The following is a 16,784-nucleotide window of genomic DNA, read 5'->3' as shown; positions in this document are numbered from 1 at the left end:
TAAATGATTTAAACCGAAATTTGTGCTAGGAGTAAATTTTTATTTTATTGGTTACTTTAAATGGTTCAAAATCGAAACGAAAAGGGTTCTTTTCAAATTATAAGACATTTGTTATTTGGCTGTTCGCAATAAGAAAGTTAATAATTATTTTGAATTACTATAAGCTAGATATGTATAATATATTCCTCCCATATTGTGATTATTTCGGAAATATTCTTACCAAAATGTTATGCGATATGTAAATTATGCTCAAACGCATAAAATTTTAAGCATAATGAGCTTTCATTTGCATTTCTGAATAAAATTTTACTAAGTAATAAATTATAGCTCTAACATACCTATCTCGAGTAAAATAGTTGTTGCGTATACTAACAGGGGGACACGCGATAGCATCGCGGTTAAGACGTAACGCTACAAAGCCGGAGAGTCGCGGGTTCGATTCCCGATGGGGTCATGGATTTTTCCATGGATCTAATCCTTCTAGTCTCTAACAGAAATGAGTACCAGGGACACTTCCTTGAGGGTAAAGGCAGCAGGCACATAGGATTGACACCCCTACTGCCACTACATGCTTATTGTCTGTAAAGGTGGGAGCCTTAACCTCCCGCCCTGGCCTGTCATGGGGTTGCCGTTACCTTTTTTATACTTACTGGCTCCGCAGTGAAGCAAGCGGCAGTATTCGTCCCGGCAACGATGTAAAATTGGTGCTGTGTAGCGCCTGGTTTAAACACGTAGGAATATTACATCTCCTCTCTCGTTCCCTCCTACTCTCAACTATTCAATGCGGCCAAGGTCATTGACTCTACCTGCACGATACCAACACAACTCCTCGAGTTGTAGTAATACTTACTTACTTACAAAAAGCTTTTAAAGAACTCGGAGGTTCATTGCCGCCCTTACATAAGCCCGTCATCGGCCCCTATCCTGAGCAAGATTAATCCAATCCCTAGCATCATATCCCACCTCCCTCAAATCGATTTAACATTATCCTCCCATCTAAGTCACGGCCTCCACTTCCTCATGTTTTCCCAACTAATACTCTATACGTATTTCTGGATTCACCCAGATGTGTTACATGTCCTACCTATCTCAACGTTTGAATTTAATGTTCTTAATTATGTTAGGTGAAGAATGCAATGCGTACAGTTCGCGTTCTGTGGCTTTTTCCATTATTCTGCAAATTCATCTCTCTTAGCCCCAAATAATAATAATAATAATAATAATAATAATAATAATAATAATAATAATAATAATAGCGTAATAATCTAAGAAACTTGTGCTTGTGTGTTTCAGGTACAGCTGCTCTTATTATTTTGGCCCAATGTACTTCCATATTTTGGCTAATCGTCAATGTCGCCCTACTTTATGGAGCCATAAACGTAAGTTACCTTCATGAGAGAGATTATCGCTATGATTGGAATGTTAACCTTGTGTCAAGACTTAACGTTTGCGATGTTTCGGAACTTCACCAAAACCTGGAAGAGTCGCCTATTCTTATTGGGTGATAACGACTCTGATGATGGAATTTCTATTTCTGAAACATCGGAAATGTTAAATCTCAACATTATACAGGGACATCATTTTATTTTTACTAACATTTCTAATATTAACCTGACTATACCTTTGAGAACCGGAAACACCGTTTGCTACCCACTTCCACGACTGGAGTTCGATGATACTGGCGTAAAATACAAACAAATCCCTTTACTACGTATAGGAGGAAGAAAAGTAGTTAATTTACGTAAACTAGGAAATATAGCGATTTTGAGTTTGATAATTTTCATTAGGCTTTTGTTTAATCAACATTCAGTACGGTATTAACAATAACTGTTTTTACTCACGAATTTAGCTTTCCATTCGGACGTATTCATTATGCAGTGTATATTATACTGTCTACAGCACATTAGCGGACAATATGGAGAATGACGTTAAATTGAAAAATAATCATAATATGGATATTTAAACACATTTTTGAAAATGGTGGCCGTTCATTTCGATACAGACTTCAGTTCTTTTGTGCATATTATCGCAGTATAGATTATTGTACCTAATTCCAATTACCAGTTTCGTCCTTCGTATTAGTAACTCATGTTGAAATAATTCTATATCTACTCTATAAAAGAGTACCTTGCGTACTGTAAATCCAATCTTCACTTTTGCCCGATCCGAAAATATAAAATTACTCAGACATGCTATCTACTGTGAGTCCAAGTGGTTTTGTCGCAGGGTCGTAGAAAGAGGAGAAATCACGTCACAGTTAATTACTCAACGAGGCCCTTTTATTTAAATTATTTTAAACAGTTGTGTAATATCACGTAGACGTCCAATTCCTAACAGAAATTAATATTTTTAGAAAATAGCTAAGACACCACAGCCACTAGCCTTTACAGAGGGACAAGCAGAAGCGGGTGGGGGAAACCGGGATGCGACGTAGGCAAACGGACGACAGTACCCATGCGAAAATATGATTCGATATTGAAAGTTCTTTTGTCACTGGGAAACGCGAACATATTTCTGGAACGTACTATACTCACTAACTCAGTACTCTTTACTATGACCTTAAGGCGACTTTGACTGCTTACGCGGTCTTGGTTCAGTATGGAGAACGGTTGGAAGTTCACTAGTAGAAGGGGTGGGAGTGAAGTACATTCAAAAACTCAGGTACAATACAAATTTAAGTAAAAAATAAAATGATGTCCCTGTATAATGATTTAAACCCAAAATCCTCCTTCAAGTAAGTTACTTTCTGTATATAAACTACATGATGTTACTGACCTCTGCTGGTCTTTTAATGTGAATAATTATATTTGTGTCTTGGAAGCACCAGTGAAATTGAATTCATTATCTCAGAGTCATGGTAATACTAGTGGTGATGACTACATTTCTTGGTTATAAATTGAGCTAGAGTCGTGCACAACCGGTTGCGAAAAATAGAAATTATATATTGCTATTAAACACCTGGCCCTGTAGTCTGTATGCAAAGCTCTTCCGTCTCGCGCAGTGTCTCAGTGTTCGGTTTAACGAATGAATATTCGAGTTGTTTCTCACTCTTTGTGGGTGGACGACAAATGCAGACCACATTGAGCCATACAGAAGTTCCAAGAGCCCTTGCAAGGACGCCATTATCATCGTGTAGGCCTACTATTTAATTGATAATTCTTCTTCTCTCACTACAGTGAATCAATCAATCATCCATCCATTCATCCATCGACTTATTGATTCATTCACCTATGAATTCATTGATTAATTCATTGACTAATTCAGTGATTCATTTATTGGTTCATTGATTAATTAATTCATTAATTCGTCATTGCAGTGTCTGCTTTGGCAGTGGAGACCAGTGACGAGCAGATAATCACTGACCTGTGATTTTATCACGGTGATCTAAAAATCACGGTCTAATTCCGCCATCGAGTTGCAGTTATTATTGATTGGCACAAAAATAGGTTCGGATAAATTTCTATCAGGTTTCATCAGATTTCGTAGACATCGCATTATGCGTTTTATTTGAAACGGACTTATTAATTGTTTAATCGATTATGTTTTATGTGCATGACCCTCAGTCGAATTGACTTGTAGATGCACAGTGTGAGATATCGATGGTGTTAAACTGCAACCTTGAATGAATTCATTATTGATAATGATTATTATTACTATTATTATTATTGTTATTATTATTATTCATGAAATGAAGCTCTCATATTTCATTTTCCTGCCCTAGCAGAAGAGCTAATCCACTCCAAACCGAGCAAGATTGTAATGAGGACGGTTTTCATCTACATTTAATTTAAAAACAACTAATTTCAAGCCACTGAACGATGCGAGAAGATTGAAACGTCGTAGCCAGAGAGGGAGGGGTTCACCTAGTGGGACAGACCTGAGTTCGTTGCCCTCATAGGCGCAATTCACACAGAGAAGGCGTGGCTCTGACATCGGGCGGAGGCATGATGGCTTTTTGAGTCTCTTCCATATAAAGAAATGTATCAATGCACACAGAGAAGACGGGGTGGGGGCGCGCCACTCCGAAGTCAGCACTTCGCCTCTTTCCAGTCACGAGTGACCCTTCAAAACGACACATGGCGTCTGACTGTAAAACAAAATTCGCTACGATTTTGAATTTTATATTCAATTTTATGAGGAGATTGTATAATAATATTGTATAGAAATATTGGTGGGACATTATATAAAAATTCTGGAATACATGTTCAATTCTTTCATCACATCGATCGGATATGCCATGCATCCTTATTTTTTTTCAACCACAAAAGGTGCACACGAACTTTTAACTATTTTTTAATTTCAGCGAGTTGTACGATAGCCGGGCATCCTCATCATCTGAAGAAGACATTATGAAAGCTGTGCGACGCGGAAGTGTGGCATGGATTTTTTAAGCTTTGGTTTTTCTGAGCCGACTCATGCGACGTGGGAGATGCGAGGCCCGCGTCGCACAAATCCGGACTACAAGAGAGAAAGTGAGTGGTTTCTATGGCTGCGAGATGCGAGGTCTGCGTACCTCGCAGCCATAGAAACACTCACTATCTCTCGTGTACTCTGGATTTGTGCGAGGCGGGCCTCGCACCTCGCACGTCGCATGAGTCGGCTCAGAAAAACCAAATCTTTACTCTCCGCCCGACGTCCGATCCATTTCGTGTCTACGCTTGTCTGTATGAATTGCGTCTAACATCTGTATTACGAGAAGAAAGAGCAGTGTGTTAGAGGTGATGCTGCCAGACTGTTGAAACTTCTAATTTGATTTTCTAATTAACCGTACATTTAATCACAAAATGTAATATAGGTTTTCTATTCATTTAAGTGTACCCTATAGTCTCTTTTCAATCTGCAGAATTATTTCACTTTCATCCTGTATATACATACCCCACTAGTTATTTCACTTCCTTCTACAGTTAAAAACATAAACGGGTAACGGTTTTAGTATTGACGAATTACCGCCGCCCCCCACCTAGATAGATATACCTAAATAAAAATATGTTTCTATTTGTAGGAAATACTTCCTTACTTACGTACAAATGGCTTTTAAGGAACTCCCAGATTCATTGCCGCCCTCACATAAGCCCGCCATCGGTCCCTATCCTGTGCAAGATTAATCCAGTCTCTATCATCAAATTCTACCTCCCTCAAATCCATTTTAATATTATCCTCCCATCTACGTCACGACCTCCCCAAATGTCTATTTCCCTCCGGCCTCCCAACTAACACGCTATATGCATTTCTGTATTCGCCCATACGTGGTACCTGCCTTGGTCATCTCAAACGTCTGGATTTAATATTCCTAATTATGTCAGGTGAAGAATATAATGCTTGTAGTTCTGCGTTGTGTAACTTTCTCCATTCTCCTGTAACTTCATCCCGCTTAGCCCCAAATATTTTCCTTAGCACCTTATTCTCAAACACCCTGAACCTATGTTCCTCTCTCAGAGTGAGAGTCCAAGTTTCACAACCATACAGAAGAACCGGTAATATAACTGTTTTATAAATTCTAACTTTCAGATTTTTGGACAGCAGACTGGATGATAAGAGCTTCTCAACCGAATAATAACACGCATTTCCCATATTTATTCTGCGTTTAATTTCCTCCCGAGTGTCATTTATATTTGTTACTGTTGCTCCAAGATATTTGAATTTTTCCACCTCTTCGAAGGATAAATCTCCAATTTTTATATTTCCATTTCGTACAATATTCTGGTCACGAGACATAATCATATACTTTGTCTTTTCGGGATTTACTTCCAAACCGATCGCTCTACTTGCTTCAAGTAAAATTTCCGTGTTTTCCCTAATCGTTTGTGGATTTTCTCCTAACATATTCACGTCATCCGCATAGACAAGAAGCTGATGTAACCCGTTAAATTCCAAACCCTCTCTGTTATCCTGAACGTTCCTAATGGCATACTCTAGAGCGAAGTTAAAAAGTAAAGGTGATGGTGCATCTCCTTGCTTTAGTCCGCAGTGAATTGGAAAAGCATCAGACAGAAGCTGGCCTATACGGACTCTGCTGTTAGTTTCACTGAGACATATTTTAATTACATGAACTAGTTTCTTGGGAATACCAAATTCAATAAGAATATTACATAAAACTTCTCTCTTAACCGAGTCATATGCCTTTTTGAAATCTATGAATAACTGATGTACTGTACCCTTATAATTCCCATTTTTTCTCTAATATTTGTCGAATACAAAAAATCTTATCAATAGTCGATCTGTTACGCCTAAAACCGCACTGATGATCCCCAATAATTTCATCTACATATGGAGTTACTCTTCTCATAATAAATATTTTGAGGAAATACTTGCAGGACTTAAATTGTGACACTCCAGATTCAAAACTTAAAAAAATAAATAAATATTTTTTATAATCCATTACATCTCTCCGTCACATGATGCCCCGGATATTAAAGTGTCTGCAGCTGAAACACTTACACGTTTTAATAATAAGTAACTAGCAAATATCAAATTACCGGAAGTTTATTCGAATATGATGTCTTTCCACAGGATAGTGCGTCCTTCGTTACCCCTTGGATCGGTTGGCACCTGGTCCTCATGGTGGTGCAGATCATCATCGCCACCTGGTGCGGCGACATCCTCACAAGCACCCTGGAAGCCTACGCCGTAGAGTTGGCAACCCTCATAATATCGGTTGTGATCAACGAAGGTGAGTTAGTGTTTCATAATGTAGGCCTAGACAAAATTTTATACCGTGAGACAGAACTGCTTAAATACTGTAAGTAGCTTATATGCTATTAAGAGGAACTAAATAATCTACATGTATCCACCATCTTTTAATGTTAATCTCTGTCGATTTTTAGTTTCCTTCTAATGTTTGTTACATATGTTTATTTGACTTGTACCCTACTTTGAAGTGCACTTTATTTATTTATTTATTTATTTATTTATTTATTTATTTATTTATATATTTATTTATTTTCTTTTTTTTCGCGGGAAGCGAAATCTTATGTACCAGCACGAAAATAAAATACCTGGTCTAGTTGACTAACCTTCAACTAGGCGCATTCTCAACCCATCTGAACTCACAGTGCGCTAAGGTTCGCGTTGTGAACAGACAATTTTATTCCACCAGTACCCGAACCAACTCGTACCCACTCGGGGAAAGCTATGAAATGATACCGATATGGACAAATGTGACGAAATTATGTGGATGTTTTATATGGGGAACAAAAGAACCATCTGTTATTACTACTCTCAGTTCACACTCCACTCACTCCACTCCTGCATTCTATTCTTCCTAACATAATTTATTTATAATTACGGTCTTCCTACAACACATCTTACCCTTCCTACTTTAGCCTTTTACATTTGATACGTTTCAAGTCATTGCAACAATCTACTATTTGTCATACAGTATATTCTATTGTTCATTATTAGTCTACTCTTTCAAAATGTCGTTCTTAAATTTTAAGAGTGCTATTCATAGACATTTCGCTAGCTCGCTACGAGCGTGCTAAACTAGCCCCGACTTTGCCAGAGGAGGGACGAATTATTCATATCACTAACATTGGTTTATGAATATGAAAAACGTTAGTTTCGCTGATCATCCACCGGAAGCCTGCGCTAAAAATGTCTATGAATACGGCCCTAACTTCTACCCTATTTAAAATCACTGTACTAAAACTTTACTCACTCCGCTCCCTAATTACACAAAAGAAAACAGTAGTTCGTAGGACACTGAAGATGACGCAGCACCGGCGTCGAAACGGGCCGTCTGTCTAAAGTACATAACCTTTTTTAAAAATTTTAACACTTTTAATGTGTCGTTACATAATTTTAAGTTTTTAAAAGAAAAAATTTGTTATACTCATTTAACACTTAACCTTTACATGGCTTTACTCACTGGGATCTTCTTCTTCTTAATACATATCATTTCAATAATCTTGATAAATCTTTACTTAAATTTCAAGTTCGCTTTAGTTTGTTTATCCACTTCTTAACCTCAAGCAACACTCATAATAATAAACAAATCACAACTTTTACGTTAAATTTCTTGTCAAAGAAAACAACATTATCACAGTTTGCAAATTTAGAACATTATAAACAACATAAGCGTACCTAACAAACAAGCACATTATAGTGAAAATAATTAATAATGTATTCAGACTAATTTGGAAACATGTTAAACGAATTATCCTTCGAACAAAAACGGATTGTCCTTGGACCAAATGATCGTGTTTGATTTCTTTATATAAAATGGTATGATCGTGTTTGAATTCTTTATATAAAATGGTAATTAAGAAACATGTTAAAATATTATTCTTGTATCAAAATGTATGCTTCCTGGACCAAAATGATCGACTTTTAATTATGTAAATATATCTGCGAATTAAAAAATATGTTAAATTATTCTTGCACCAAAAACGGATGCTTGCTTGGACCAAATGACGTTATTTTGATTATTTGCTTCATAGTCTCATCTGATATTTTATGAGGTTGTTATGACTGAGGTACCCATTGTTTATAATTGTTTTTATAATTTTATTATAACAGTAAACCATGACTGACCGAATATATAAGGACACGCGCTCATAGGAATGGAAGGCGGGATTTTGTATGGCCCACAAGTCATGCTAAAGATGTTTTGCTAATTATCCAGTTCGTTAGTGTTGTGCACTATACTGAACTGCTACCTATTAAGTATGTAACTTTCACAGTGATTACTTCATGCCTCTAGAGTGGTGTGTTAAAATTTTGAGATTATTTCTAATGTTTTTAGTAGGTTTTTCTCCCATGTGTAGTGTGAGACTAAAATATCTCAAGTATAAACATATTCATAATGTTGTAACGTTCAGGTAAGTAAAAGGTTCAAATGGAGAAAGTATCCACTTATATAAAGTTCAATTTTAAAATGTTCAGTCTGGGTAGGGGCCAGACTTCAAAGCGTCCAGTTTGGAATTAAATATGCTTTCATATCGAAAATCCCCACTCTCAAGAAAGTCAAGTTGAAAATGTTACAGGTAAGATTATCTTGGTCACGATTTTAGTGTTATGTTGAACACTTTCAGCATACTCACCTCTATGATATCTTTTTAGTATATGTGATTTTCTGTCTCATCCTTCTTAATTATTAAGCTTGCGATGCTCGCTAAATCAGCATTGATCATGTAACGAGTATTACAAATCCTGTGATAACAGAGGCCATGAATATAAGTGGTAGAGGTTGTCCCTGTATAGAAGCTTGGATATGTTTTTGTCTCTGTACATAACTTCAGCTAGCATGTCTTCTTTGAAAAGTTCACTATGTCAACTTACTGAATTGAAAACAGATTTGATATTACCATATCAACATAAACAACGCATTGTCATTATTAAACATAAACAATATATCGTATTCTTGAGTTTAGTGACTTGACTGTCACCTTGGAGACATTCTTGCCCGTGTCTTTTCTCATTAAGGAGGTAGGCCTATGTCATGAATTTGGTGTCAAAAATCGATTTTTTGGAAATATGTTTTTCGTAATCTACATAGGGTAATTTACATTTTGTATAAATTTATTTGTATTTATAGAAGGTCTAGAACAGGCCTGCACAAGGTTTGCGCTCTCCGAGCCGGTTCACAGCCCATAAGCGGAATGCAGATATTAGCTGCGCTCTGTATAGGGTGGACTGGAAAAAGGCGTGATCTCGTACAAAATGTACACAAAAGGAAGTACTATTAGGAGGTCCGTGAAATGAATTCCTGTTCAGTGTTTGCAAAACTATCTTGGACTTATTAATTAATACAGAAATATTTATTTTACAGAAATAATAGAAATGTTATAGCTACTTAAATGTACAATATCATTTTCTTATATTTTTATTTATCAGTACATGGAAACGAGGTTTTATGCTGTTGGCAGCTGAAAGGAACAGTAGCCTACTGATCGTAATGAAACATCAGTTACAATGTTCGATGTATGCCTTTATTAAAGTTGATTATAGAAAACAGTTGCTCACAAATATAAATGTTGAACCAAACACAGTAATCATTTCACAGCCAGCCTGTATAGTCGTGGATATTATTGCTAATGTTTAATCTTGTAAAACTCAACCAGGCTAGTAGTATTATTCGAACGATCTTTAGCCCTTAGGCCATATTGAAGGTTAATAAATCCGAGCTGTAAATCGTTAAATGTTATGTTTTATTTAACGACGCTCGAAACTGCCAAGGTTAAATGAGCACTTAAATGCAATCGACCTGGCCCGGAATCGAACCCGCAACCTCGGTCATAGAAGGCCAGCGCTATACCAACTGCGCCAACCAGGTCCGCCTGTAACTTACAGTATATGACATTGTTTCAACTGGTGTTGAAGGAATTTATTATGATAACTTTAAACTTTTTTCCAATTAAGACAAGATTTTTACGACGCTTTATCAACAGTTGAATGAGAAGAAGGTGATAATGCCGGTGAAATGAGTCCGGGGTCCAACACCGAAAGTTACTCAGCGTTTGTTTATACTGGGTTGAGGGAAAACTCCGGAAAAACCTCAACCAGGTAACTTGCCCCGACCGGGAATCGAACCCTGGCCACCTGGTTTCGTGGCTAGACGCGCTAACCGTTAGACCACAGGTGTGGACCTTAAGACAAGATCTTGGAACCTAGAATTAAAATCATTTTGAATTTCAATTAATATTTGCACATAATCGCTTATCATGGCTTCATCACGAGCAGTTTCTATCGTTCGAAAGTAAGCCATATTACCTTCCCAAAACTGACTTACGAAAAGTGTAAGTTTACGACTGAAATCCCGTAATTTATTCAACATATCACATAGTTGGCCTATTTCCTGAAGAGAGATATTAAAATTGTTGAAGATTGATATCTTTAGTATATTTATGTCTGGACTCGTAATGACGCATTATGTGACGTTTCTTTCTACCATTCAAAATGTTGTGGCAGATAAAGCACTGAGTATTTACTCCAGCAGCTATGAAAAAAATAAGCATTTTCCCATGCAACATTGAAAGAATTTGCCTGATCACCACTTTTCCGTCTTTTAGATTCCTCCATACTGTACTGTAGCAGTAGGTAAGCAACGTGAAACAGTTACTGAGAATACGCACCGCATTCCACTAGATAGCTGAGTGGTCGTTTCCCTCTCCTCTACCTATAGCACAGTCTAATACATACAGTCGCGCAACTTCAACACTTTTTTTTGCCAACATTAGTGACACTAGCGCCCAAGCGGCAGGCAAGGCACTGATCATAGGGTTGATACAGTTTCGTTCAGCCAGCACGTGCTTTAAAGGGATGCGAGATGTTATAATAACGTTTTAATCATGCGTCGAAATAAAGACAATGTGTGCAATGACGAAAATTGCAGTAACAATAAGTTTAATTCTCCGAATTTGTCGTTCTTCAGAATCCCCAAAGACAAAGAGAAAAATCATAACTCAGTCATAACCAATAATCCACGTTGTAGGTAGCCTACGTATTATGTTCTATAAAACAATTATTAGTTATCAATTACCTATTTGTATGTCAGGAAGGATAATTTAAATAAAAACAAAGTAAATACCTGTTACAGTATATTATTTTTTTGCAGAGATCATATGTGTAAATGTGTAACCATTCCGATTTTGGAAGATGTATCTACAGTTTTTAATGCAAGTAATTCCATAATTTTTGTATTCGTGTTTTTTTCTTTATATTTTTCAAAAGTTGAATGTTATATTGCATTCAAGTAGGGATCATGGTGTTAATTTTTCAAGAATTCATGGTGTATTGTAATCCTTTTGCAGAATATTTACTTCTTGAATAAATCCAGACTGTGTCGATAAATTTCTGATATGTTGGTGTAGATTCATGTGGCAGACGTATTAAATTCCCATGAAATAAAAGAGCCTTTTTAAATTTAATATAAAAAGCAATCTTTTCTGTAATAATTTGCATGACTGTTATTTGTGATGATTTTACATTCCCAGTGATTATTTGAGTCGTTCAGAGCAGAAGTGGTGTAAGTCAAAATTAGGTAATGAGGTTTAAAGTAAAAATTCTATAAATACAGCGCAAAGTAGCAATTAATATATCCTTCGTGCTATTCACTGACTACTAATAGTTTAAATAAATTCAATATTTACGGCTACTTTGCGCTGTACTTCACAGAATGTTTACTTTAACCCTCATTACCCATTTTTGACTTACATCACTTCTGCACTGAAAATAAAATTAGACCTACATTTTCTGAGTTAATTGAAGTTACAATTTTTTCAACAAAATTGTGTGTTCATTTATTTGTTCTCACCTATGTCATATTGACAGTAAGTGCATGTAAATTACGTATTATATAGGTAGGATAAGTTAAAATTAAGTTTATGTGTGAAAACTGGAAATGTAATGTAAAATGCGGTAAACTTGCCATAAAAATTTAAACCATAATATCAGCACTATTTGTGACTTAAAATAATAAAGGAAATACCGGTTCTTAAGAACTGAACAAATAATGAACTTCATAAATCAATGTCTGTCATATTAAGGTTTAAATCCTCCCCATTTTTATTTTCAAGTTTATCTCAGCGGTCGAGTTTACCCCAATTTGCGGTATGGAATGTAGTTAATTTCTCAAGAAATAGGGAGAGGAGTTAACCACGCGATGTACCCTACGAGATATGCCCTACAATTTTGAAGCCATTGATTTTGACTCTTCTCACAGGAAATATAGAGTTCCAGTGATTCATAAATATATTTAGGAATGAATTGAATTAACCGTCCACGTACGAACAATTATATTATTTCAAACCATGATACGTGATCAGGGCCATGATTCAGTTGTAAGGAGCAGAAAGAATTATATTTATTCCCAGCTTCTGAAACTTTTAGATTAACTGCGTGTGAAATTCTTCTAGGATTCTAAAGTAAAATTAATAAGAACCATATACACTTACTGTATAGCATAAAAATATAAAATAAATTACGCAAAACTCGTTTTCTGATGTGTTATCATATATCGTGTGCACACTTTTAACTTGCCTGCCGCTAGAGGGCTACTTCGCGCCAGCTGTCAAATGTTGGCATATTTTATACGTATGAGTTGCGCGACTGCATGTATTAGACTGTGCCTATAGCAAGTCAATGTCATTCTGACATATCTTCCTCTCCGATTCGGCGAGCGGTAAACACAGCTCGTTGAGCGCTGTTTGTGCAGGTATGGTCTAAAAGTACTGTATTAAAAACGTTTAAATATTAAATTCTGCACCTGCCATCACGCCCCTTTTCTTGTTTCAGTGCATTCCTTTCGAATATACATTTTTTGCAGGATCTAAAGTCTTTTCTCAAAAACTATACATTCCAGTGCTATGATTTTTTAGAAATTGTTCATTACATGTTATTGAATATGTTTGGAACTACAGTGACGATAATCCATTACTTACATTTTTATTTATAGGATATTATATGAAGAAAAAAAAAATATTATTTTTGCAACACTAAGGTTAAAAATTTTACAAATAAAACTAATATGCATATGGTATTTATTATAGTTCAGTAATCTTATAGCAGTGTTAGCTTCATACAGTAAAAATTCCAAATGAATTGCATAATTAGGATTCATGTTATGGGTTTCATACAAAAAGGGCATAACTATTAAATGTTTATAATATATTTATGCACATGTCTTACTCTTAGGTATTCCATTATATTTTTTATATTGAATACAGTTCTTTGTCTTTATGCCTTTAACTTAAAAACTACGATGAAGGATGGGTGGAGCGGAGAAAAATTCTCTCCGGCACCGGGATTCGAACCCTGGTTTTCAGCTCTACGTGCTGATGCTTTATCCACTAAGCCACAACGGATTCCAGTTCCGATGCCGGATTGAATCCCTCTCAGTTTAAGTTCCACCTCTCAGTTTCCCTTTTGTGCCCAACCATCATGCACTCTCAGAGATGTGTGACAGTGGCACAATGTCCAACACACTATGTGCAGAGGTGCACTCATTACGAGTGACAAAGTGGCCGGGATTCGACGGAATGAGCGCCGACTTAAATCACTAAGTGATTATTTATAAGAATGTAGCTAAAGTTGAAAAAAGAATAAGTGAAGAAAGAAGTATAATAACATGCTGAACTCGGTTCTTTGAAGTAGGAATATTTTAAATGGATAAATCGCTATACAGCGAACGCCAGTAGGGGAAGTTATCCCCACCGTGGCCGCTCAGCACCTCGCTCGCCTGCTCTCTCTCTCTCTCTCTCTCTCTCTCTCTCTGTATACTGTCTGCCCCCGCTTCGGTGGATCACTGCCTACCGCCTCGCACGTATTTCATATTTAATGCGCATTCCACACAACACAACACAATACAACTAAATTTAATTTGCATTAGACACAAACACATACTTCGAATAAAACATTACGACCTCATTTTGCGTAGAATCGTAAGTTTGAGAGATGAAGTTTAGGAGTACATCATGCCCCAACACCAAAGTGCGTACAAAGAAATATGCAACGTCACACATTGCAGTTCTGCAATACGTTATGGCAATCCCCTTGAACATAAATAGATCCATTTTCCCTTCTACCTCCAACTCGTCTCGATAGCCGAGAGGTCTAAAGCTTGACCAAAAAGCGTGTGTGCGTTTCGTTTGGAAGATCGACGGATCGAATACTACCCTCTGCAAAGTCGTATGAAAAGAAAAAACGGAGAACTATGGAGCAAGGAATAGAGAGATTTCACAAGTCGTCTATCTTGTTGATTGGTTAGAGTTTCAGTTGATATCAACCCTTCCTCTTCAATTATGTAGCATATTATAATCTTTGGCATCCGCATGGTATCTATGGAGAGAGAGACTGGACGATGTTCCTCTTTTGCTTCATAGATGCCGCATTCACTCTTTTTGTTCCACTTTCCTCCACTAGATGTCACCCCACCCTAAAACCCTATTTCCACTCTTTCCCGCTAGAGTATCTGGTGAGCTTGTAGGGGAAAAGTGGAAGGGGACGTGGGCGTAGCTTTGGGTTCGCTATATTGCGATTTGCCCTTTAAATAAAACAAATCCATAATTTATAAGTCATTGATACAAAATGTTGTGTTACATGCACATTAGAGAATTAGAGAAATTATGGAGGGAGAAAAGAACGTTATTGAAGTAATTGAAAAAAGAAGATTAAAATGGTTTGTAGACGTGAAGAGGATGAAAAATGGAAGAATAATGAAGATAATGCTGGAGTAGACTGCGGAGGGAAGGGGAAGAAAAGGAAAGCCAAGAGAACAATGGGTGGATGGCGTCAGACTATGAGTATGACTGGAAGGAATCTTACTGAAGAAGACGCTGATGAGATTTGTGGAGGAGAAAATTTTCTTTGGGTGAAGGATAACTACTGTAGGCTATTGTAGAAAAATCCTAATAAAAAGAAGAAAATTAGAGTGACTGGTCCACATAATCAGGATGAACAGTAACCGAATATTCAGAATGCTATTAGATGCAGATACTAGTAGATGATAGGCTAAAGGAGATTTGGAAGACCTGAGCTGTAATGGGTAGGTGTCCAGAATAATCTTGCTAAAGCAGGGATATAGAGATGGAGACAGAAGCACTGGAAAAGAATGATTGGTCAGCTGTTTTAAAGGTAGTCAAGGTTAAATTCAAAGGGTCGTAGTGTCAAAATGATTGATGACTCCAGTTTAGTTGAAAGTTAATGTTACTGATACGTTTTTATAAAACTTCAGTTCTCAATTTTCTTTCAGAGAGATATGAACTCAGAAACTAAGTAGTTCCATTGTATCGTTGCGGTATTATACTTTCTATCCTTGACGTAACATGAAATTCTTTTCAGACCATCCTTCTCCTAATCACCTTTATTGAAGAATAATGCCACCTTACCGTTTTCGATCGTATTGCAGTGGGTATTTACACTTACCCCACTAGACATTCAAGAACAGCAGACATGCTTGAACCTGTTTGATCAATGTGGTGCGTTGGCACTCTTTTAGAAAATACATGAGAACCTAGGATGAGGGCCACACCCAGTCCTACTTACTTAATTTGCTTTTAAGGTTCGTTTACGAGAAAGGCTTTTTGATTCCTTGCTTTCACAATCATAGTGAAGTCTTAAAATACATACAGAAGAAAATGAGGAGACTATCTTAACAGAACCAGATGAACATATTGTTTTTAATGTCTTGATTTTATAATTATTATTCCATAAATTGTATAATATGGGATAATTCCATACCAAATCTATTAATTTTTCACCCATATCGTTGCTGAACTCAGATGCCATTTTTTAACAATCCCGACGTCAGATGCCGGAACAGTTGCCGACTATTCGAGCGATCCATGACGCAGTCTTATCACAGTCTGGTATATATTATAGTCACGAAGCTCAATACGTAGAGAATATGCATCCATAGACAACCAGTAGGATCGTTAATATCGCCTCTTTACAGACAATGCGAAATAGTACCGGCACAGTCTATTGTTCCTAGCACCCTCAACAACTCAAGCTTCGTGACTGTATATACCAGACTGTGGTCTTATGCAGACTGAGTGTGCGCAGTAGCGTGGCATATTGGAAACCTTCATAGCGTATTGTCCATAAGAGATGTCTTTGCTTGGCAACGAAATTCCATTCCCGCATTACCTGGCGGGACATGCGTGGCTCTTGGAAACCAACGCTTTATTCTTTGTTCTAAAATATGACTGTGTTTAATTACAAAAATTCTCAATGCAAATTGAAAGTGTTCAGAACCATAGTGGCCAAGCACCATATATTAAAAAGGTAGAAAACAATGGTTAAAATTAAGTAATTACCACAATTCAATGGAGACATATAGCAAGTAA

At 36.8% G+C, this 16,784-nt stretch overlaps 1 protein-coding gene across 2 annotated transcripts in view; it reads left to right on the top strand.

The window, feature by feature from the left end:
• Positions 1-16,784, top strand: part of LOC138699979 (uncharacterized) — a 70,108-nt gene that overhangs the window by 33,454 nt on the left and 19,870 nt on the right. For both annotated transcript variants that reach the window (XM_069826228.1, XM_069826229.1), the window contains exons 4-5: positions 1,294-1,379; positions 6,511-6,670. In XM_069826228.1, coding sequence (XP_069682329.1) covers positions 1,294-1,379; positions 6,511-6,670 — 246 coding nt within the window. The remainder of the gene's footprint in view (positions 1-1,293; positions 1,380-6,510; positions 6,671-16,784) is intronic.

The sequence above is a fragment of the Periplaneta americana genome, chromosome 5 (assembly GCF_040183065.1).
Source record: "Periplaneta americana isolate PAMFEO1 chromosome 5, P.americana_PAMFEO1_priV1, whole genome shotgun sequence".
Taxonomy (NCBI): Eukaryota; Metazoa; Arthropoda; class Insecta; order Blattodea; family Blattidae; genus Periplaneta; species Periplaneta americana.
The sequence above is the reverse complement of the archived record's forward strand: the minus strand, read 5'-3'. Positions and strand labels throughout refer to the sequence as shown.